This window comes from Hemiscyllium ocellatum, chromosome 15, assembly GCF_020745735.1.
Source record: "Hemiscyllium ocellatum isolate sHemOce1 chromosome 15, sHemOce1.pat.X.cur, whole genome shotgun sequence".
NCBI lineage: Eukaryota > Metazoa > Chordata > Chondrichthyes > Orectolobiformes > Hemiscylliidae > Hemiscyllium > Hemiscyllium ocellatum.
The window spans coordinates 68,923,694-68,947,496 of record NC_083415.1 but is presented as its reverse complement, the minus strand read 5'-3'; the positions used below and the strand labels follow the sequence as shown (position 1 = coordinate 68,947,496).

The 23,803-nt window shown below is 44.6% G+C and overlaps 1 protein-coding gene across 1 annotated transcript in view; it reads left to right on the top strand.

Annotated features, from left to right (window-relative positions):
• LOC132823042 (short transient receptor potential channel 4-associated protein-like) overlaps nt 1–23,803 on the top strand; it is a 100,066-nt gene that overhangs the window by 37,936 nt on the left and 38,327 nt on the right. The window contains exons 8-11 of the mRNA XM_060836603.1: nt 293–484; nt 3,557–3,699; nt 13,931–14,059; nt 15,761–15,819. Coding sequence (XP_060692586.1) covers nt 293–484; nt 3,557–3,699; nt 13,931–14,059; nt 15,761–15,819 — 523 coding nt within the window. The remainder of the gene's footprint in view (nt 1–292; nt 485–3,556; nt 3,700–13,930; nt 14,060–15,760; nt 15,820–23,803) is intronic.

Genomic DNA, 23,803 nt, shown 5'->3' with positions numbered 1-23,803 from the left:
AGTTAAGTTTCTGAACAATAATAACTCCAGGATATTGGTAGTGGGGCATTCAGTGATGGTTGTGCCTTTTTGAATGTTGAGATTTTCTCTTGTTGGAGGTAGTCTTTGCCTAGCTTATGTGATGGTGTCATTTTGAAAGAGTGAACTTATAATTATCAGAACTGGAACCTGTGCAATTGTCAGTTTATTTTTTCTTATTCATACAAGAATAAAGTATGTTTGAAGTACACTCTGCACCTAAGGGAATTGTAACTCGTGCAATAAAATATGACCTCTTTTCATCCCAACCTAGTTACCTTGTTGAATATTCCTGGATTCATTGAGCGATTGTGTAAATTGGCAACACGGAAGGTCTCTGAGACGACTGGTACTTCAAACTTCTTACAGGAGCTAGAGGAATGGTATGCGTGGCTGGACAATGCGTTGGTACTTGATGCATTAATGCACATGGCCACTGAGGAACCTGACCAAAGCAGTAGCACAGGTAATTTGCACAGCTCGTCGCGATTGCACCCAATTTCTAATACATCTGATACTGACGAGTGAAGGGACCAGCAATGCAATGGCTTTTGGCTCAAATATGAGAGACCAGGAGGGTGCATGAAAAGAGACTGTGAGCCACTAAAGATGGCATTCCAAAGTTTTGAAAGGCAAATAAATAGTAAAACAAGGATTAGGTGAATTGAACCTGGAGGCAGAAGACATGATGAAAGTCAATATGCATGGAAATGGTGTTTCACTTATAGTGAGAGGATTAGGGTACAGGAACAGAAATATCTTGCTGCAGTTGTGCAGGGCATTGGTGAGACCACGCCAATGGAGTATTGTGCAGATTTGACCTCCTTATCAGAGGAATGATCTTCTGACTATAGAGGGTGGGCTGTGAACATTTACCCGGTTCATTACTTGGTTGGCAGGACTTGCGTATATGAAGAGAGACTAGTTTGGTCAGAGCAATATTCACTGGTGTTTAGGAGGGTGAGGGCGATCTTATATAAAAAAAATCTATAAAAAATTCATGTTGCAACTGTATAAGACTCTGGTGCGGCCTCATCTGGAGTATTGTGTGCAGTTTTGGTCGCCATACTATAGGAAGGATGTGGAGGCATTGGAACGAGTGCAGAGGAGGTTTACCAGGATGTTGCCTGGAATGGTAGGAAAATCGTATGAGGAAAGGCTGAGGCACTTGGGGCTGTTCTCATTGGAGAAGAGAAGGTTTAGGGGAGATTTGATAGAGGTGTATAAGATGATTAGGGGTTTAGATAGGGTCGACACTGAGAACCTTTTACCGCTAATGGAGTCAGGTGTTACTAGGGGACACAGCTTTAAATTAAGGAGTGGTAGGTATAGGACAGATGTTAGGGGTAGATTCTTTACACAGCGGGTTGTGAGTTCATGGAATGCCCTGCCAGTAGCAGTGGTGAACTCTCCTTCTTTATGGTCATTTAAGCGGGCATTGGATAGGCATTTGGAAGTTATTGGGCTAGTGTAGGTTAGGTAGGATTCGGTCGGCGCAACATCGAGGGCCGAAGGGCCTGTACTGCGCTGTATCTTTCTATGTTCTATGTTCTATAAATATTTAGCAGAAGCAGATGGTAAATGCAGGAAGGATGTTCGCAATGACCGGAGGGTCCAGAGCAAGGAGTTCAGTCTAAGGATGAGAGCTAGGCCAATTAGGACTAAGAAATTTCTTCAGTGTATGTGGCCTATGGAATTTCTCCCACAAAAAGCAAAAGAGGCTAAAACATTGAGTATTTTTAGGAATGTATTAGATGATATTCTTGGAGCTAAAAGGATCGAAGGGTATGGGGCGAAAGTGGAAATAGGATACTGAATTCGATAATTGGCCATGATCATAATGAATGACCGAACAGGATTAAAGGACTGAATGGTGGTTCTGTGCACGTTTTCTCTGTTTTAACTGAGGTATTAAGCTGCTGCAAAGGTCATGGCTAGGAAGTTGGTTAAATAACAGATGACAAAGAAGGGATATTGGGTAGGCATTCAATTGGTGTCCCAAAAGGATTTGCTAGGATCTCAATTATCCTCTTTTATTAAGGACTGGGATAATGGCATAGAAAGTCATAAATCCAAATGATAGGCAGCATTATCGAGAGTATCAATTATAGCATAACATTAGAGGGGTATTGATAGACTGAGTGAATGGACATAACTGGCAGGTGGAGTTCAGTGTAACCAGGTGTGAGGTTATCCAATTTGGACAGAGGAAGGATAGATCAGGGTACTTTCTAGATGGTATGAAGTTTAATGCAGTGCACATCCAAAGGGATTTTGAAGGTGCTTCAGGTATGTGGGTTTTTGAAATGCCGCAATCAGGTGTAAAAAGTAGGAAGGAAAGCTAATGAAATACTAGCCTTTATATCTTGAAGATTTGAGTTTAAGGATGTTGAAGTTATGCTGCAGCCAAACAAAACCTTGATTAGGTCCATTTAGAGTATTGTGAACACAACTCAAGAATATATTAGCCTAGGAGAGAGTATGTCATTTCCTGTTCTTTTTCTCGAAGGGTGGTAAATGAGATCCAAGTCAATGTTTGTTAGAATTCCAGTTGGATCCAAATGTGCAGGAAATGACATCACAGGCAATGACATCACCAACCCAAGGAAACCCAAACACATATGTAGAAAGTGGGCTACACCAGTGTTTCATCTGGAGGCTCACTGAAGATGTTACCTGAAATGTCTGAAAACAAACCTTCCAGCTCAGCAGGCAAACCTACATCCTAAAACAAGTATTTCAAAATTGACCTTTGAGAAGGGAGAAGCTTTCTACTGGCTCGTGTGACAGTAACAAGAGGATAGAAATTTTAAATATTGGCACAAGAGCTAAAGGGGAAATGAGAAATTTTTTTCATCCAGAGGGTGGTTAAGGTCAAATATGCACTGCTATAAAAGATAATTGAATCAGATTCAGTAGCAAATTTCAGGCAATTGGAGGTCAAATGGATTGAATTATGGGGAAGAAACATTTTCATTGGGTGTTAGTATTATTGTCAAAGCCAGTATTTATACTTCATACCTAACTGTATTAAGAACAGAGCAGTGAATCACCAACTTAAATCGTTTCATGTGGTGTAGGTACATCAGCTGCTCACAGGGACTGAATTGGTATGGAACTAAAAAGGGCACCGGCTCTGGTCAGAATTGTGTCTTAGTGTGTTGTAAGATTCTATGTATCCTGAGGTGTGTCCATTCATTGTCTGCATTAATTAATCAAACTAAATTGCAGTGTTTTTTAAACTGGGCATCTTGGAAAATCAAGATGAAGAATAAAAGTCTATAACAGCAGCATTAAGGTCAAAGAATACATGAGAAGGCAAGTTCCCTCTCGTAATGGTCAAGTTATAGCGCATTGTGTTTTTGGAAAAATACTAGTGCATTGAGGATAAAATTATGTCCTATTATACAGGTGGTATGCAAGTGTTTGGACGTGTTTAGGGATGTAAGGAGGAGTGTTGAGAAAGCAATGTACTTGGATTTTGGAGGAACTGAAAGGAAAATTGAGGCTTAATTTAAACTACATTTTCTATGTTTAGAGTCTGCAGATGAGAGTGTACTGGCCGCCAGCCAGTTGAGGAGTCGGCTCCCACAGTCCATGAAGATCATGCATGAGATAATGTACAAAGTGGAAGTCCTGTATGTGTTGTGTGTACTACTAATGGGAAGGCAGCGAAATCAGGTTGGTAACCTCTGGCACAAATTTCCTCAAGCTTCTGTGTTTAAGTTTTTTTTTCCTTTTGAGAGCACTGCACACTCCACAATGCTAGGCAATGTCCATCCCCATTGAAGAATCTAAATATTTCTCCATGTTCAGAGGGATTGCCATCACTTAATTCTCTATGATCAACATTTGGGGAGTTACTCTTGATAAGAAATTGTACTGGACAATAGATTTAAATGTTATGGTCATAAAAATAAGTTGGAGGCTGTGAATTCTACAGCAAATAACTTGCCACCTGTCTCTCCAGTGCATGTCCATAACGTATAAGGCGTAAGCAGGAGTGTGATTGAGTACTGTTCAATTGTATGAATACATGCAGCTGCAGTGGCATTGAAGACGTTTGACATCAGCTATGGCCAAGAAGTCTGCTTGACCAGAACCCCATCCACTGCCTTCAACATTCAGTTCCTTTACTCACTGGTTCAGTGATTCACTGCACCAACTCACCAGGGCTCCTTCAATAGCATTACCTCAAACCAGCTTTTCCAGTAAGTGATCTGAGCTGGTTCAAAGTACAGACAAGTATATTGGAATATTTTGAAAGATGTTGCTTCTCCAATCATGGGCAGTTCTGTACCTTTAGTTGACTAAACCTGTCTGAGATCGGAAAATACTAAGCTTAGAGATGTACAGCTTGGAAACAGACCCTTCGGTCCGACACGTCCATGCCGACCAGACATCCCAACCCAATCTAGTCCCACCTGCTAGCACCCGGCCCATATCCCTCCAAACTCTTCCTATTCATATACCCATCCAAATGCCTCTTAAATGTTGCAATTGTACCAGCCTCCACTTCCTCTGGCAGCTCATTCCATACATGTACCATCCCTTGTGTGAAAAAGTTGCCCCTTAGGTCTCTTTTATATCTTTCCCCTCTCGCCCTAAACCTATGCCCTCTAGTTCTGGACTCCCCAACCCAGGGAAAAGACTGTCTATTTACCCTAACCATGCCCCTCATAATTTTGTAAACTTCTATAAGGTCACCCCTCCACCTCCAATGCTGTAGGGAAAACAGCCCCAGCCTGTTCAGCCTCTCCCTATAGCCTAAATCTTCCAACCCTGGCAACATCCTTATAATTCTTTTCTGAACCCTTTCAAGTTTCACAACATCTTTCCGATAGGAAGGAGACCAGAGTTGCATGCAATATTCCAACAGTGGCCTAACCAATGTCCTGTACAGCTGCAACATGACCTCCCAACTCCTGTACTCAATACTCTGACCAATAAAGGAAAGCATACCAAACGCCGCCTTCGCTATCCTATCTATCTGTGACTCCACTTTCAAGGAGCTATGAACCTGCACTCCAATGTCTCTTTGTTCAGCAACACTCCCATGGACCTTACCATTAAGTGTATAAGTCCTGCTAAGATTTGCTTTCCCAAAATGCAGCACCTCACATTTATCTGAATTAAACTCCATCTGCCACTGCTCAGCGCATTGGCCCATCTAGTTCAGATCTTGTTGTAATCTGAGGTAACTCTCTTCGCTGTCCACTACACCTCCAATTTTGGTGTCATCTGCAAGCTTATTAACTATACCTCTTATGCTCGCATCCAAATCATTGATGTAAATGACAAAAGTAGAGGACCCAGCACCGATCCTTGTGGCACTCCACTGATCACATGCCTCCAGTCTGAAAAACAACCCTCCACCACCACTGTCTTCTATCGTTGAGCCAGTTCTGTATCCAAATGGCTAGTTCTCCCTGTATTTCATGATCTAATCTTGCTAAGCAGTCTCCCATGGGGAACCTTGTTGAACGCCTTACTGAAGTCCATATAGATCATATCCACCGCTCTGCCCTCATGAATCCTCTTTGTTACTTCAAAAAACTCAATCAAGTTTGAAAGACATGATTTCTCACGCACAAAGCCATGTTGACTATCCCTAGTTAGTCCTTGTCTTTCCAAATACATGTACATCCTGTCCCTCAGGATTCCCTCCAACAACTTGCCCACCACCATGGTCAGGCTCACTGGTCTATAGTTCCCTGGCTTGTCCTTACCACCCTTCTTAAACAGTGGCACCATGTTTGCCAGCCTCCAGTCTTCCGGACCTCACCTGTGACTATCAGTGATACAAATATCTCAGCAAGAGGCCCAAGAATCACTTCTCTAGCTTCCCACAGAGTTCTCGGGTACACCTGGGAGTTTATCCACCTTTACCCGTTTCAAGGCATCCAGTGCTTCCTCCTCTGTACTCTGGACATTTTGCAAGATGTCACCATCTATTTCCCTACAATCTATATCTTCCATATTCTGTTCCACAGTAAATACTGATGCAAAATAGGGGCCCTATTCTCTCCATAGTTACCCTTTTGTACTTAATGTATTTCTAAAACCCTTTGATTCCCCTTAATTCTGTTTGCCAAAGCTATCTCATGTCCCCTTTTTGCCCTCCTGATTTCCCTCTTAAGTATACTCCTATTTCCTTTGCACTCTTTTCAGGATTCACTCGATCTATCCTGTCTATACCCTACATATGTTTCCTCCTTTTTCTTAACCAAACCCTCAAAGTCTTTAGTCATCCAGCATTCCCTATACCTACCGGCTTTTCCTTTCACCCTGACTGGAATGTACTTTTTTCTGGATTCTCGTTATCTCATTTCTGAAGGCTTCCCATTTTCTATGGTCTCTCTACCTGCAAACATCTGCCCCCAATCAGCTTTTGGAAGTTCTTGTCTAATTCCGTCAAAATTGGCCTTTCTCCAATTTAGAAGTTCAATTTTTAGATCTGATCTATACTTTTCCATCACTATTTTAAATCTAATAGAATTATGGTCGCTGGCCCAAATTCCCCCCGCACTGACACCTCAGTCACTTGCCCTGCCTTATTTCCCAAGAGTATTTCAAGTTTTGCACCTTCTCTAGTCGGTTCATCCACATACTGAATCTGAAAATTGTCTTGTGCGCACTTAACAAATTCCTCTCCATCTAAATCCTTAACACTATTACAGTCCCAGTCTATGTTTGGAAAGTTTAAAATTTCCTACCATAACCAACCTATTACAGATAGCTGAGATCTCCTTACAAGTTTGTTTCTCAATTTCCCTCTGACTATTAGGAGGTCTATAATACAATCCCAATAAGTTATCATCCCTTTCTTATTTCTCCGTTCCACCCAAGTAACTTACCTGGATGTATTTCTGGGAATATCCTGCCTCAGCACAGCTGTAAGCAGCACAATGTTTGCAGTTTAACTCAGCCTGAGGCCTGGAGCTATGGTGCTTTTGGAGATTTTAAGGAAGACCGTCACATGGGAAGGATGGAAATCATGGTTGGGGTCTGAATTTCCTGGCTTCTTACTCAGCGAGTGGATTATTACCTTCAAAACCATCCTGTAGTGTAGTGGCCATCACTAAGAAGCAGGTTCTGAGAAAGCTGAAAGGTCTGGAGGTTGATAAATTGGCTGAGCCAGTTGGATACACCACAGTGTTCTAAAGGAGACCGCTGAGGAGGCTGTAGAGGCATTGGTGATATTTGAAGAATCACTGGAGTCAGGGAGGGTGCCAGACGACTGGAAAATGGCTAATGTTATGCCGATGCTTAAGGGGAAGGGAGACAGAAGACAAAACTGTAGGCCAGTTAACTTCTTAATCTCTGTTATTGCTAAGATTTTGACTCCATTGTTAAGGACGAGATTTAGAATATGTGAAAGTCTGCAGTAAAGTTGGGCTGAATCAATATAGTGTCGAGTGGAGGTCATGCCTGACAGATCTGTTATGATTGTTTCATTGAAATCCTACAGTGCAGAAGGAGGTCATTCAGCCTGTTGAGTCTGCACTGATCCCCAGAAGAACATCCCATTCAGAACCAGACTCAACTCTATCCCTGTAACACCATATTTATCATGGCTAACCCATGTAGTCTGCACATTCCCTGAGCACTATGGTGCAATTTTCCATGGTTGATATGTCTAACCTGCACATCTTTGGGCCATCAGAGGAAATGTGTGCAAACTCTACACAGACAGTTAGCCAAAGTTGAATTCGAACCCAGGTCCCTGGCACTGAGGCAGCACTGCTAACCACTGAATCAGTGATGCCCTCATTCTTTGAGGAGATGAGCAAGTTCGACAAAAGAGTCAGTGGATGTGATCTGATGGATTTCAGAAGGCCTCTAATAAAATGCCAGACAGGCAACTCATCAGAAGTAAGAGCCAATGGTGTTGGTGTCATGGGTAGAGGATTTGCTGACTGGCAGAAAGCAGAAAATGGATAAAGGGATCATTTTCAGAATGGAAGCTTGTGATTTGTCAACTTCCATTGGAATCCAGGCTGGGAGTACAACTTCTCATCTTATGCATTAAAGATATGGATAAAGGAACACAGGGATTGTGAAGTTTGCAGATGACATGAAGGTTGAGGGACAGGTAGTGTTGAGGAAGCAGGAATGCTGCAAAAGGGTTTGGACAGGCAAGGAGAGTGGGCAAAGACATGGCAGAGTGAGAAGTTATGTACTCTGGTGGGAAGAATAGAGGCATAGTCCACTTTAAACATGAACTTCTTTGGAAATCTGATGCACAAAGGGACTTAAGGCTCCTAGTTCAGTATTCTCTTTGGTTAATATGAATGTTCACTTGGCTGTTAGGAGCAGATTCGATGGGCCAGATGACCTAATTCTGTTTCTCTATCTTATGAGGAACAAGCTCGCACAAACCTAGCTGCTGAGTCCCACATTCTTTCAGCAGGTGCTGTTGTTTTAATATATTTTATGATTGTAGCCTGTAATAATGCTGCATTCCATCTGATACCACTGTAGCAACATTACAGACAGTGTTTTGTATGGTGGTGGTACACCAGCAATTATTAAACTACAGGCTTCCTGTGTTGAAGGTATATTGAAATCTAGTACTAGATTTGGAGATTTTGTAAGGTTATTGTATTTTGCAAATAATTGTAATATCAATATTGAAGCTTTTTGCATGTTGAGAGAATCTACTGCATTTTTGGTCATGGAACAGGAAATCTGAGTGACCCATCTAAATGAACAAGTTTTAGCATTTGCTCATTGTCAGCAGCCAGAAGTTCCAATTGGTCTTGCATGCTCTATCATTGAAGTAGTTTTCAGTGCCAGTAGCTGGCTGGGACCCAGTCTGTTAAGCTTGCTGCTAGCCTGAGGGTGCTGTCATACTCATCCAGGTTAACTCAGTAAAGTCAATGGTCACAATACTAAATTGCTTTGCTTAATATTGTATTTCTACTGAAGGTTGGAGGGTAAATCAACTGTGGACTGTGAAAATACCTGAAAAGCTAAGATTGTAGACAGGCAATGGCTAGTATTGAAAGAAATAAACTTTTTGCCAAGTGGCAGAGTTCAGCTTTTGGAACTTAACGAAACAGCTATTTGGATTCTTTATCCGAATCTTCTCGAGCTTTCCTTTCAAAAAAGACTATTTCAGTGCCCAACATTTGCTAGATTTAAACTAGATTTTCAGCTAATCATGATGTAACTCTTGTCAGTTTCACAGCTAGCATTCTAATTATTTTCAACGTTGCTCCCTTTCTCTTGCTTCTATCAGCCTTTGTCCATTCTTTATTTAGGAACTGGAATTTCAAACTTTGTCAACTTCAAACAAAATGTTAACCATCTCTAACCAGATTATAATAGAACATAGAGTATAGACAAGTACAGCACAGAACAGGCCATTTGGCCCACAATGTTATGCCGAGGATTATTCTTAATCTAAAATAAAATAACCTAACCATGGACCTCTCAATTCCTGCGATCCATGTGCATGTCCAGCAGTCGTCTCTAATGCCCCTAATGATTCTGCTTCCATCACCGCCACTGGGAGCTCATTCAATGCATTCACAGCTCTCTGCGTAAAGAGCCTACCTCTGACGTCTCCTCTATACCTTCCTCCTAACACCTTAAAACTATGAGCCCTAGTGCCAGTCAGTCCTGCCCTGGGGAAAATTCTCTGGGTATTGACCATATCCATGCCTCTCGTTACCTTTGTATACCTTGATCAGGTCACCAGTCTTCCTCCTCCTCCTCCCTCCTCCTCCTCCCTCCACCACCACCACCACCACCACCTCACCAGAGAAAAAAGTCTGAGTTCAGTCAACCTCTGTTCAGAAGACGGGCCTGTCCAAAGTCTCTGTATCTTTTGTATAGTACGGCAACCAGAACTGGACACAATATTCCAAGTGTGGTCTAACCAGGATTTTATAGAGCTGCAGCAAAACCTCACAGCTCTTAAACTCGATCACCCTATTAACGAAAGCCAAAACACCATATGCTTTCTTAACAACCTTATCCACTTTTGTGGCAACTTTGAGGGATCTATGCAGTTGAATACCAAGATCCCTCTGTTCCTCCACACTGCCAAGAATCCTGTCTTTAATCCTATATTCAGCATTCGAGTTCGACCTTCCAAAATGCATCACTTCGCATGTATCCAGATTGAACCCCATCTGCCATTTCTCAGCCCAGCTCTGCATCCTGTCGATGTTGTGCTGCAGCCTGCAACAGCCCTCGATATCAACTATATCTCCATCCTTTGTGTCATTGGCAAATTTACTAACCCACCCCTTAACCACCTCATCCAAGTCATTTATTAAAAACTACAAACAGCAGACACCCAAGAACAGAGCCTTGCGGACACCACTCACCACTGACCTTCAGGCAGAATACTTTCCATCTTTGTCTTTTGTCAGCCAGCCAATTCTGAATCCAGATAGCCAAATCTCCCTGTATCCCATACTTCCTGACTTTATCAATGAGCCTACCATGGGGAACCTTATCAAATACCTTGCTGAAGTCCATATACACCACATCCACTGCTCGACCTTCATCGACCTGTCTTGTCACCTCCTCAAAGAACTCAATAAGATTTGTGAAGCATGACATGCCCCTCGCCAAGTCATGCTGACTGCCTTTGCCAAATAGTCAAATCCTATGCCTCAGAAATCTTTCCAAAACCTTCCTTACCGCAGGTGTAAGACTGACTGGTCTGTAATTGCCAGGGATTTCCCTTTTACCCTTCTTGAAAAGAATAACAACATTCTCCTCCCTCCAATTCTCCGGGATGACTCTCATGGAGAGTGAGGAAGCAAAGATCTTCGGGGCTTAGCAACTCTTTTCTCGTTTCCCAGAGCAGCCTATGATAAATCTGGTCTGGCCCTGGGACTGATCAATCTTCATGTTTGCCAAAGTTTCCAGCACATTAACTTGATCAGTCTTAATCTGTTCAAGCCTATTTCCCAGCTCCTCAAAGTTCTCATTCACAACAAGGTTCCCCTGTCTAGTGAAAACTGAAGCAAAAATTTCATTTAGGGCTTCCCCTGTCTGCTCAGACTCCACGCACAAGTTCCCTACGCTATCCCTGACTGGCCCTACTTTCTCCCTGATCATTCTCTTATTCCTCACGTATGAGTGAAATGCCTTTGGGTTCTCCCTAATCCTTCCTACCAAGCTTTTCTCGTGCCCCCTCCTGGCTCTCTTCAGTCCATTCCTGAGCTCCTTTCTAGTAAGCCTGTAATCCTCTAAAGCTGAGCTAGACTCTTGCTTCCTCCATCTTACGCATGCTGCCGCCTTCCTTTTGACACAGTTACTCTGTTCTCGTCATCCAAAGCTCCTTAATCTTACCCCTTCTTGCCTGTCTCAGAAGAACAAACTTATGCATCACATGCAACAACTGCTCCTTATACAGTCTGCACATATTTGTTGTGCCCTTGCTCCCAATCTGTACTACTTGTCTGATAGCGTCATAATTTCCTTTTCCCCAATTAAATATCTTCCCATGGTAACTGCTCCTTTCCCTCTCCATGGCTATGGTAAATGAGACAGTTATGGTCCCTGTCACCAAAATATTCTCCCACCACGAGATCTGACATCTGTCATCTGTCATGGCTCATTGCCAAGTAACAAATCCAAAATGGCCTCTCCCCTCGTCGGCCTGTTTACATACTGTGTAAGGAAACCCTCCAGACCACACCTGACAAGGCTCCATCCTAACCATCTGCACTAAGGAGGTTCCAGTCAATATTGGGAAAGTTAAAGTTACCTAAGAACAACCCTGCTTCATCTGCACTTTTTCCAAAATCTGCCACCCTATGACTTCAATCTCCTTACTGCTATTAGGGGGTCTATAGAAAACCCTCTTTTGCTGTTCCTAGCTTCCACCCATACTGACTCAGTAGACAAACCTTCCTTGACAACCTTTGTTTCTATAGCTGTGATGCACTCTCGAATTAGCAATGCTACGTCCCCTCTTCTTTCCACCCTACCTGATCTTTTTAAATGTTCTAAACCCTGGAACATCTAGCAACCATTCCTGCCCCTGTGAAACCCGCGTCTCCGTTACGACCACAACATCATAGTCCCAAGTACTGATCCATGCTCTAAGTTCATCACTCTTATATCTACCACTCTTTGCGTTAAAGCAGGCACATTTTAACAGATTCCTTTGTTTCATAACATGAAAAACCTTCCTGACAGATTCACTACATCCTATCACAGCCCCATATGCAACTAACCCTTCGATATGTAGCTCTGGTCCCACCCCTGCCTGCCAAACTAAATTAAACCCTCCTGGACCACATGAGCAAATCTCCCACCCAGGGCATGTGTGTCCTCCAGTTCAAGTGCAACCTGTCCTTCTTGTACAGGTCCCACCTTCCCCAGAAGGCATCCCAATGGTCTAAATATCTGAAGCCCTCCCTCCTGCACCATCCTTACAGCCACGTGTTAAGCTGCACTCGCTGACCAGTCCTCACCTCACTATCTCGTTCACGGGTAGCAAACCTGAGATCACTACTCGTGCTGCTCTGTAGCTTCTAATCTAGCTCAATTTTCAGATCCTCAATTCCTTCCAGGCCATATAATTGGTGCCAATATGTACCACGATTACTGGCTGCTCATCCCCCCCTTTCAGAATTGTGTAAATCCAATCGGCAACATACCTTCTGGGAGTCCTGTTCCTAACCACAAAATCTCCTGTCAATCTATCTAACTATTGAGTCCCCAATTAAATATCTACCACTAGTGCTTTTTTATTGTTCCTCCCTTCCCTTCTGAGCCACAGATTAGATTAGATTACTTACAGTGTGGAAACAGGCCCTTCGGCCCAACAAGTCCACACCGACCCGCCGAAGCGCAACCCACCCCTTACCTAACGCTACGGGCAATTTAGCATGGCCAATTCACCTGACCCGCACATCTTTGTGACTGTGGGAGGAAACCGGAGCACCCGGAGGAAACCCACGCAGACACGGGGAGAACGTGCAAACTCCACACAGTCAGTCGCCTGAGTCGGGAATTGAACCCGGATCTACAGGCGCTGTGAGGCAGCAGTGCTAACCACTGTGCCACCGTGCCGCTTTTGTATCATCAACCTTAACTCCCAGTCTGTTGTACAGTAACATGCATATGCCTTTTGGACGTTCATGTGCCAGAGACTTGAAAGGGTTCAGAAAAGATTTACAAGGATGTTGCCAGGGTTGGAGGATTTGAGATATTGGGAGAGGTTGAATAGGCTAGGGCTGTTTTCCCTTGAGCGTGGGAAGCTGAGGGGTGAACTTAAAATTGAGGGGCATGGATAGGATAAATAGACAAAGTTTCATCCTTGGGATCGGGGAGTCCAGAACTAGAAGGTATAGGTTTAGGGTGAGAGGGGAAAGATATAAAAGGGAGCTAAGGGGCAACTTTTTCGCTCAAAGAGGGTGGTACGTGTATGGAATGAGCTGCCAGAAGAAGTGGTGGAGGCTAGTATGATTGCAACATTTAAAAAGCATTTTGGATGGGTATATGAATAGGAAAGGTTTAGAGAGATATGGGCTGGGTGTTGGCAGGTGGGACGAGTTTGGGGTGGGAAATCTAGTCGGTATGGACGAATTGGATCGAAGGGTCTGTTTCCGTGCTGTATATCTCTGACTATAAAACATGAAATAATGCTAAATCAGAAGCCCCAACTTTAAGAACATATGACAACCCATTATGTCTATGACTCTAAAGTTGGTTGAGCAAGTCCCCTTAAGTTGCCTCAATCTAAATGCTACTTTTCAGTACAATGGGAAATTATAAAGTTCAGAACCATATTTTTGTTGTATGCATTTGGTTTTTGTGTAGTAAGGATAAGTGAGTGGTAACTGATCACAAGACTCTTGCACTATCTCTGGCTCAGTTAACAGCATGTCGTTGTGTGACCAAGACCAGTAGTTGAATAATTTCCTTTCTGTTTCAGGTTCACAAGATGTTAGCAGAATTTAGACTTATTCCTGGACTTAATAACCTATTTGACAAACTGATATGGAGGAAACATTCCACTAATCATGTATTGCATGGTCAGAATCAAATCTGTGACTGCAGTCCAGTAAGTATGAAACTAGTAACAAAAGTGACAATGCAGGAGTGATTTGTCACTCATAAACTGCTATTCTCACTGCCACTAATACTTTTAATATGCAAATTTTCAATGCGCTCATGATATTACTGAAAAGTATTAGATGTGTTGGATTGTTGAGTGCTTAATCACTTGCCCCAATGATCACTGATCAATGGGTTCACCAGGTTCAATCTATGGATGTGCTGTCATGGTGGATTGGTAAAGATCGCTGGCACTTGTATGTCCAGTTCTGCTTGCCAGACTCGGGGATTGTGGTGGTGTTGTCTGGGAATTGTCTACAAGATATGATTCCATGAGTATGACTGAGTGTTGCTTGACTAGGCTGTGAGACTGTTCTCCATTTTGGCACTCACAACCCAAATGTTAGTAAGAGCACTTTGCAGGGATGACAGGGCTCTGTGATTGTTATCTCTGGTGCTTAGGTTGATGCCAGATGACCTATTGTGCTTTATTCCTTTGTTTGAGATGCTGTGGAAGTTTGATACAACTGAATTCCTTGTTAGACCATTTTATAGGGCAGTGAAGAGTCAACCATTTTTGTTGTGGATCTGGAGTGACAAATAGGCCAGCAAAGGTATGACAAGAGATTTCCTTCCTCAAAGGATGTTAGTGAACCAGAAGGGATTTTACAAAAATTGAGAATGGTATCATGGTCATCAATAATCTTTTCAATAGAAATTTATATTTATTTCAAATTCCACCATCTGACATGGTGGGATTTGAACCTCTGACTTAGAATATCATCATTGGGCTTTTAATTCTGCCATAATCTCCCATTTAAAAAGAAGTTGCAAAACAAGGTCTTTTGCTCTGGGCCCAGATTTCTTTCAATTATTATCTTGAAAGAAAATTATTCACGTATGTGAAATTAATAATGCAAATGTTCTGCAGATGTGACGTTTGTGGTAAGATATGCACAGTAACATTTTTAAGTTGATGTCTTAGCAGAAACTGCTTTAGCCCAGTTCTGACTATCTGCTTAGAACTCTCAGATCTGAGTCATTATCTGTTTTGCTCTTCACAGATGCTGCCTGAGTATTTCCAGCTTTTATTTCACATTTCCAAAATTTGTGATGTTTTGCTTCTGTGTAGTTTATTTTCTGCAGGTGTGTTCTAGAAGTTTGCTCACTGTTTCTCATTAGCTTCAAAGCATGAAGTTGGAATCTGTTGTGAAAAAAGTTGGTTTGGAGCTATGGCCAGATATATTTGATCACAGCAAAGTTTTTTTTGTAAATGCAATTTTTCTAATATTTGAAGTTTTTGTATTTGCACAGTGTGTATACTTGCCTTCAATGGGCTGCAAAAAATTCAAGACGGCGGCTAGTCACTTCAATATTAAGTAAACTGTGCTTACATCTTATATTTTAAACAAACTGTTCTTATTGGTACTTTAGGGCAGAATGTTTGCAACTAATTTGAAGACTTTTTTTTTGTAAATTTGTTTTCCACAAATATTTTTCATTATGGCAAAGCAAAGGTGTTTCACTAAGTAACCTCTGTCACTAGAGTATTAGTTATTCAATGACTGCTGTACACCCAGTCACACCTTTTTATGTTTTCTTTAAGACCTGGATACACTTTGACCCAAATGTGAATTGCTGAATCATCTATTCTTGAAAGTTTTTGTTTCCATAGTCATCTACCTAAACTTTTGCTGTTCCACTACAGGAGATTTCTCTGAAAATCCAATTCCTGAGATTGCTTCAGAGTTTCAGTGATCACCATGAGTGAGTATTTAGAAACACCCATTTCCAGTATTGCTTTGTGTGTAATTGTGTTAAATCTTGTTGTGTCTAAACTTTGAAAATTAAATCTGAGTTGGATGGTATTGATTTAAATGCAGGCAGTCTGACAATTGAGACAGATGAGTTGAGGACACAAGAACCATGCAGGTATAATGTCATTGCTGTCACTCGGTCATGGTTGAGAGGGGGCCAATTGGTAGCTCAATCTTCCAGGAATATGTGCCTTCAGGTTTGACAGGGAAGGAGGCAAGGTTGTTGCAATATTGATTGGGAAATCAATTACAGCAGTTGAGGGATGATATCTTAGGCTCCTCAAATGAAGCCAGATAGGTAGAATGTAAAAAGCGAAAAGGAGCAAAGGGTGGTGATATCTGACCAAGTTCTTTGAATTTTTTTTATAGAGGTGACCATGTGTGTAGATGAGGGAAAGGCTTTTGACAAGGTCCAGCATGGGAATCTGGTAAAGCTCAGTTAAGAACAGATTGGATGCAAGGAAATTTTGGCACATTGGATCCAGAACTGGCTGAGTGGCAGAAAGCAGAGGGTTTATGGTTGAGAGGTGTTTTTGTGATCTGTTAGGGTTTTTCAGGAATCAGTATTGGGGCTCATGCGGTTTGTTTGTGGTGTGTATAAGTAATCTAGATTCAAATGTAGGAAGGTTGATCAGTAAGTTAATGGTTGATACAAAAATTGGTGAGATGGTAAATAGTGAGGAGGATAACCTTAGATTATGGGAGGAAATGGACAAGCTGGTCAGATGGGTTAATCAGTGGCAAATGGAATTCAGTCTGAGTAAGTGGGAGGTGATTCACTTTGGCAAGACAAATAACACTAGGGAACACGTGAAAGGATACAAAGTAGATTAGGCTACAGCTAAAGTATTGTTATGGAATAGACATTTAAAAGAGGGGGGATATGATTGGTCTGGAGAGGGTACAGATAACGTTTACTTCAATATTTCGTGGGCTGGAGACTTCTATGAAGAGAGATTAAATAGATCTGAGGTTGTTTTCCTTGGAGCAGAGGAAGCTGAGGAGTGATATGATTGGGGTGAACGGAGGGCCCCAACTGACAAATTCAATCCCATTAAGAATGTCATTTTAAAGATCTGCCATACAAACTTCTTGTACATACAAATGTCTAATTTATATTGTCCTGCATTATGTTTCGACTTGCACACCAATAAACTTGAATGGTATCCATTCCAGAGACTGCCTGTATTAAATTGAAGGGTATAGATAGGGTAGACGGGAAGGGATCTTTCCTTTGAAGGGATCAATGATCCGGGGACAGAGATTTAAGATAAGGAGCAGCAAGTTTAGATGGAGTATGAGGAAAGTTTTTCTCACCTAGCAGTTGGTGGAAGTCTGGAACTCGCTGATTATAAGTTTGATACAGACTGAAATCCCCATCATTTAAGTATTTGGATGTGCGCTTGTGAGCCAAAGCATACAAGGCAATGGGCCAAGTGCTGGAAAATGGGATTAGAATAGTTAGTGGCTATTTTTGACTGGATAGACTCAATGGGTCAAAGGGCCTCTTTTTTTTGGCGTGCTGTGGGACTCTGATTATTACAGCACAGTAGGTGGCCATTCAGTTTATCATTTCTGCACCTGCTCTCCAAAGCATTTTAATTAGACCTGCCATCTTGTAACCTAGCAAGTAACATGCCAACTCTCTTTTGAATACATCAATTAAACGTGCATCAACCATGCTCTGTGGTACTGTATTCCAAACAAAAATTGCCGAAGTGTTTAAGATAATACGTTTTGGTTCGTTTACCAATTATTTTCAATCTCCACCTCCTTGTTATTGATCCTACTATAAGTGGGAACAGTCTTTCCTATCTTTGTCCAGAACCCTCCTAATTTTTGAATGCCTCTCTGATCTAATCTCTGCCCCTTATTTTCCCCCAAGGAAAACAGTCATAATTTCTCCACTTTATCTTTGGTTCCAGACATGAAGAGACATTCTTGTATACATCTTTCCAATTTGTTCACATCCTTCCTAAAGTGTGAACCCAGAACTGTACAGAATACCTGAGCTGATGTCAAACTTGTATTATATATAACATAGCAGCATAAACTCCAAACTCTTATACTGTATGCTCCTGTTCATAGTCTGGGATACTCTGATTTATTAACTGTTCTCTCAATTTGCTTGAACACCTTTAATGACTTATGCATATATACATCCAGGCCCCTTTGTGCACCCTCTGGAGCTGTATAGTCTTTATATTGTCTGTGTCCTTCAAAATTAATCCCCTCATTTCTGCATATTGAACTATATCTGTCACTCATCTGCCATTTCCACCACCTTGTCTTCTTTGAAGTTCTGTCCTCCTCAGTTTAATAATAATTGCATATTCTGGAGTTATATCCTAGATACCTAGGTCTAGATCATTCATGTATGTCAGGAAAAGCAAGGATGCCAATAATAACCACGCCCAACTCCACTACAAACCTTCCTCAGTCAGAGCAGCATGTATTAACCACTGTGTCCTGTCAATCAGCCAACTCTGTATCTATGTTTCATGCTGTTGCTTTTGTATCATCAACCTTAACTCCCAGTCTGTTGTACAGTAACATGCATATGCCTTTTGGACGTTCATGTATATCAACAGCATTGCTTTAACTCTTTAAAAAATTGTGCAAAGTTTTACCTTGCAAAATACATGCTGACTTTCTTTAATTAACCGTATACACCACGTTGACCGCTTAATCCTCATCCACCTGTTTGGATGCAAATATTAATTTGTCCCAACTTGTAGTTTCTATATGTTTCCCCATCACCAATGTAAAACCAATTGGCCTGACTGATTTTTTCTTTTTGAACAAAGCTGTAATTTGTTGCAATTCTCCCATCTTCTGGCACCACCCCAATCTAGGGAGGACTGAAATTTTGTTAGACCCTGCAATTTCCATTCTCATTTCCCTCCTTGTTCATTCTGCACTTGATTTATAGAATACCAACTCAAAGGAAAAACTACCATATGTGCTGCATGAGTGGGGAGTGCTGATTTGGCAGTGGCCTTGCCGTTGGGAAAACATTGCAGGGCTAAGGGTGACTGAGAAGTGATCTGATCATTATATAATTATAATGCAGAATCACTTTGTTCCCAATTTCTTTTTCAAGGTTCTCTATGGTTGACTACAGCAAACCTATCTTCATTGGTCGCAAAACACGTTGGGGTTCTGACAGTTCCATGTTGTATAAAATTGGCCTTATAGGGCCCAAGACATTTTATCATTGTGCAACCTGATGTGTCAAAGCTATCCTGCATGATGGTGGATAGCCTGATCACATTATTTTTTTGCTGCATGTGATGCAAAATTGAGTGCCTGTAAGATATTCGAGTAAAAAATGAGGTCTGCAGATGCTGGAGATCACAGCTGCAAATGTGTTGCTGGTCAAAGCACAGCAGGTTAGGCAGCATCTCAGGAATAGAGAATTCGACGTTTCGAGCATAAGCCCTTCATCAGGAATAAGAGAGAGAGAGCCAAGCAGGCTGAGATAAAAGGTAGGGAGGAGGGACTAGGGGGAGGGGCGATGGAGGTGGGATAGGTGGAAGGAGGTCAAGGTGAGGGTGATAGGCCGGAGTGGGGTGGGGGCGGAGAGGTCAGGAAGAGGATTGCAGGTTAGGAGGGCGGTGCTGAGTTGAGGGAACCGACTGAGACAAGGTGGGGGGAGGGGACATGAGGAAGCTGGAGAAATCTGAATTCATACCTTGTGGTTGGAGGGTTCCCAGGCGGAAGATGAGGCGCTCCTCCTCCAGCCGTCGTGTAGTTGTGTTCTGCCGGTGGAGGAGTCCAAGGACTTGCATGTCCTCGGTGGAGTGGGAGAGGGAGTTAAAGTGTTGAGCCACGGGGTGATTGGGTTGGTTGGTTCGGGCGGCCCAGAGGTGTTCTCTGAAGCGTTCCGCAAGTAAGCGGCCTGTCTCACCAATATAGAGGAGGCCACATCGGGTGCAGCGGATGCAATAGATGATGTGTGTGGAGGTACAGGTGAACTTGTGGCGGATATGGAAGGATCCCTTGGGGCCTTGGAGGGAAGTGAGTGTGGAGGTGTGGGTGCAAGTTTTACATTTCCTGCGGTTGCAGGGGAAGGTGCCGGGGGTGGAGGTTGGGTTGGTGGGGGGTGTGGATCTGACAAGGGAGTCACGAAGGGAGTGGTCCTTGCGGAACGCTGATAGGGGAGGGGAGGGAAATATATCCTTGGTGGTGGGGTCCGTTTGGAGGTGGCGGAAATGATGGCGGATGATACGTTGTATGTGCAGGTTGGTGGGGTGGTAGGTGAGAACCAGTGGGGTTCTTCCTAGCCCTATCAGAGATTAAAGACAGTAAGTACCAAAAACTTTCATGTACTTACCCCCACACTCGTGGCCCCTCAACTATTCCAGAATCTTCCACAGGCCTGTCGGACGCCATTACACATGTGGCCTCCACAGCGCCCGCGGCACCAAAGGCCGCCGCCGACCGTGACGTCACTTCCGCCCCCACCGACCTCGGAGCCCCCGCGATCGCCGCCCCAACAACTGCCCCGGTGACCACCACACACAACCGCTTCCACGATCGCCGACGGACCCGCGACCCACGCGGCCACCGGGAATGACCACCACTCCTCCGTCGCCGCAACCATTTCCGCCCCTCCAGTTGCCGTCGGCGCAGCCAGTTCCGCCCCCACTGACATCACTAACCTGCAGGAGCACAAATCCTCAGGTTTCCCCGCCCCCACGCCGTCTTTCGTCACTACGCATAACCCCGCCCATAACCCCGCCCCCACGCCGTCTCCCGTCGCTTCACGTAACCCCGCCCCCACGCTTATTTCCGTCACGACGCATGACCCCGCCCCCACGTCGAGCAACGTCACCACGTCTAACTCCGCCCCTACTTCGATCTCTGTCCCCGCCCCTAACCCCGCCTCCAGCTCCAGCTCCAGCTCCAGTCCCACACCAGGTCCTAGCTCCCAGCCTTGCCGGATTTTCACCATCCCTCCAGATCTCCCCCTCTCTGAGGATGAAAGATCAGTCCTCAGCAGGGGCCTCACCTTCATTCCCCTACGCCCTCGGATTAATGAGTTCAACACGCGGCGAGATATTGAACAATTCTTCCGCCGCCTTCGCCTCCGTGCCTACTTTCACAACCAAGACTCCCGTCCACCCTCTGACGACCCCTTCTCCCGCCTCCAACACACCCCATCCACCTGGACACCCCGTGCTGGCCTCCTACCCGCCCTCGACCTCTTTATAGCCAACTGCCGCCGTGACATCAACCGACTCAACCTGTCCACCCCTCTCACCCACTCCAACCTCTCACCCTCAGAACGTGCAGCCCTCCACTCCCTCCGCTCCAATCCCAACCTCACCATCAAACCCGCAGACAAGGGAGGCGCGGTGGTAGTTTGGCGCACTGTCCTGTACACCGCTGAAGCCAAACGCCAGCTCGCGGACGCCTCCTCTTATCGCCCCCTTGACCACGACCCCACCTCCCACCACCAAACCATCATCTCCCAGACCATCCAGGACCTCATCACCTCAGGGGATCTCCCATCCACCGCCTCCAACCTCATAGTCCCACAACCCCGCACCGCCCGTTTCTACCTCCTGCCCAAAATCCACAAACCTGCCTGCCCCGGCCGACCCATTGTCTCAGCCTGCTCCTGCCCCACCGAACTCATCTCCCAATACCTCGACACGGTCCTGTCCCCTTTAGTCCAAGAACTCCCCACCTACGTTCGGGACACCACCCACGCCCTCCACCTCCTCCAGGATTTTCGCTTCCCCGGTCCCCAACGCCTTATTTTCACTATGGACATCCAGTCCCTGTACACCTCCATCCCCCATCACGAAGGACTCAAAGCCCTCCGCTTCTTCCTTTCCCGCCGCACCAACCAGTACCCTTCCACTGACACCCTCCTTCGACTGACTGAACTGGTCCTCACCCTGAATAACTTCTCTTTTCAATCCTCCCACTTCCTCCAAACTAAAGGAGTTGCCATGGGCACCCGCATGGGCCCCAGCTATGCCTGCCTCTTCGTAGGATATGTGGAACAGTCCATCTTCCGCAACTACACTGGCACCACCCCCCACCTTTTCCTCCGCTACATCGATGACTGTATCGGCGCTGCCTCGTGCTCCCACGAGGAGGTTGAACAGTTCATCAACTTTACTAACACCTTCCATCCCGACCTGAAATTCACCTGGACTGTCTCAGACTCCTCCCTCCCCTTCCTAGACCTTTCCATTTCTATCTCGGGCGACCGACTCAACACAGACATCTATTATAAACCGACTGACTCCCACAGCTACCTGGACTACACCTCCTCCCACCCTGCCCCCTGTAAAAACGCCACCCATATTCCCAATTCCTTCGTCTCCGCCGCATCTGCTCCCAGGAGGACCAATTCCAACACCGCACAGCCCAGATGGCCTCCTTCTTCAAGGACCGCAGATTCCCCCCAGACGTGATCGACGATGCCCTCCACCGCATCTCCTCCACTTCCCGCTCCTCCGCCCTTGAGCCCCGCTACTCCAACCGCCACCAAGACAGAACCCCACTGGTTCTCACCTACCACCCCACCAACCTGCACATACAATGTATCATCCGCCGTCATTTCCGCCACCTCCAAACGGACCCCACCACCAAGGATATATTTCCCTCCCCTCCCCTATCAGCGTTCCGCAAGGACCACTCCCTTCGTGACTCCCTTGTCAGATCCACACCCCCCACCAACCCAACCTCCACCCCCGGCACCTTCCCCTGCAACCGCAGGAAATGTAAAACTTGCACCCACACCTCCACACTCACTTCCCTCCAAGGCCCCAAGGGATCCTTCCATATCCGCCACAAGTTCACCTGTACCTCCACACACATCATCTATTGCATCCGCTGCACCCGATGTGGCCTCTATATTGGTGAGACAGGCCGCTTACTTGCGGAACGCTTCAGAGAACACCTCTGGGCCGCCCGAACCAACCAACCCAATCACCCCGTGGCTCAACACTTTAACTCCCCCTCCCACTCCACCGAGGACATGCAAGTCCTTGGACTCCTCCACCGGCAGAACACAACTACACGACGGCTGGAGGAGGAGCGCCTCATCTTCCGCCTGGGAACCCTCCAACCACAAGGTATGAATTCAGATTTCTCCAGCTTCCTCATTTCCCCTCCCCCCACCTTGTCTCAGTCGGTTCCCTCAACTCAGCACCGCCCTCCTAACCTGCAATCCTCTTCCTGACCTCTCCGCCCCCACCCCACTCCGGCCTATCACCCTCACCTTGACCTCCTTCCACCTATCCCACCTCCATCGCCCCTCCCCCTAGTCCCTCCTCCCTACCTTTTATCTCAGCCTGCTTGGCTCTCTCTCTCTTATTCCTGATGAAGGGCTTATGCTCGAAACGTCGAATTCTCTATTCCTGAGATGCTGCCTAACCTGCTGTGCTTTGACCAGCAACACATTTGCCTGTAAGATAGTCTTGAAAAGTGCTGACTATTCCTGGAAAGATAAAGCATTTTAAAACAGCCGTTCATTGGTCAGAGCATTGTCTTGAGAAATCAGTCAAGCTGCCTAGTTTCAAATGTAAACAAAGTCTAGCTGTTAACTGCCAATAATCATTAATTGGTGCATTCTTCATGACAAAGCCTCTATCAGAATCCACTTAACAACCAATCAGCACTCCTTTCATACAGTACAAATGTTGGTTTTCTCCTTGAATTGGTATTCTTCTGAATTATCCTGATAAGTGCAAGATGAAAAAATTTGAGAAAATGTCTTTTCTGCAGTATTCAAGTTCTTACTACTGAATGACAGCAATGTCTCTGTCTATGAGACTGCACCTCCTCCAGTCCCAGTGCTTTATCGATTTTAGGAGCAGACATCCTATCCAATGCCTCGTTATCATTGAAAATTCTCCCAGTGACTCAAATTAACTTGCTCCATGGTCTGTGCAGCATCTTCCCTGGCAAGG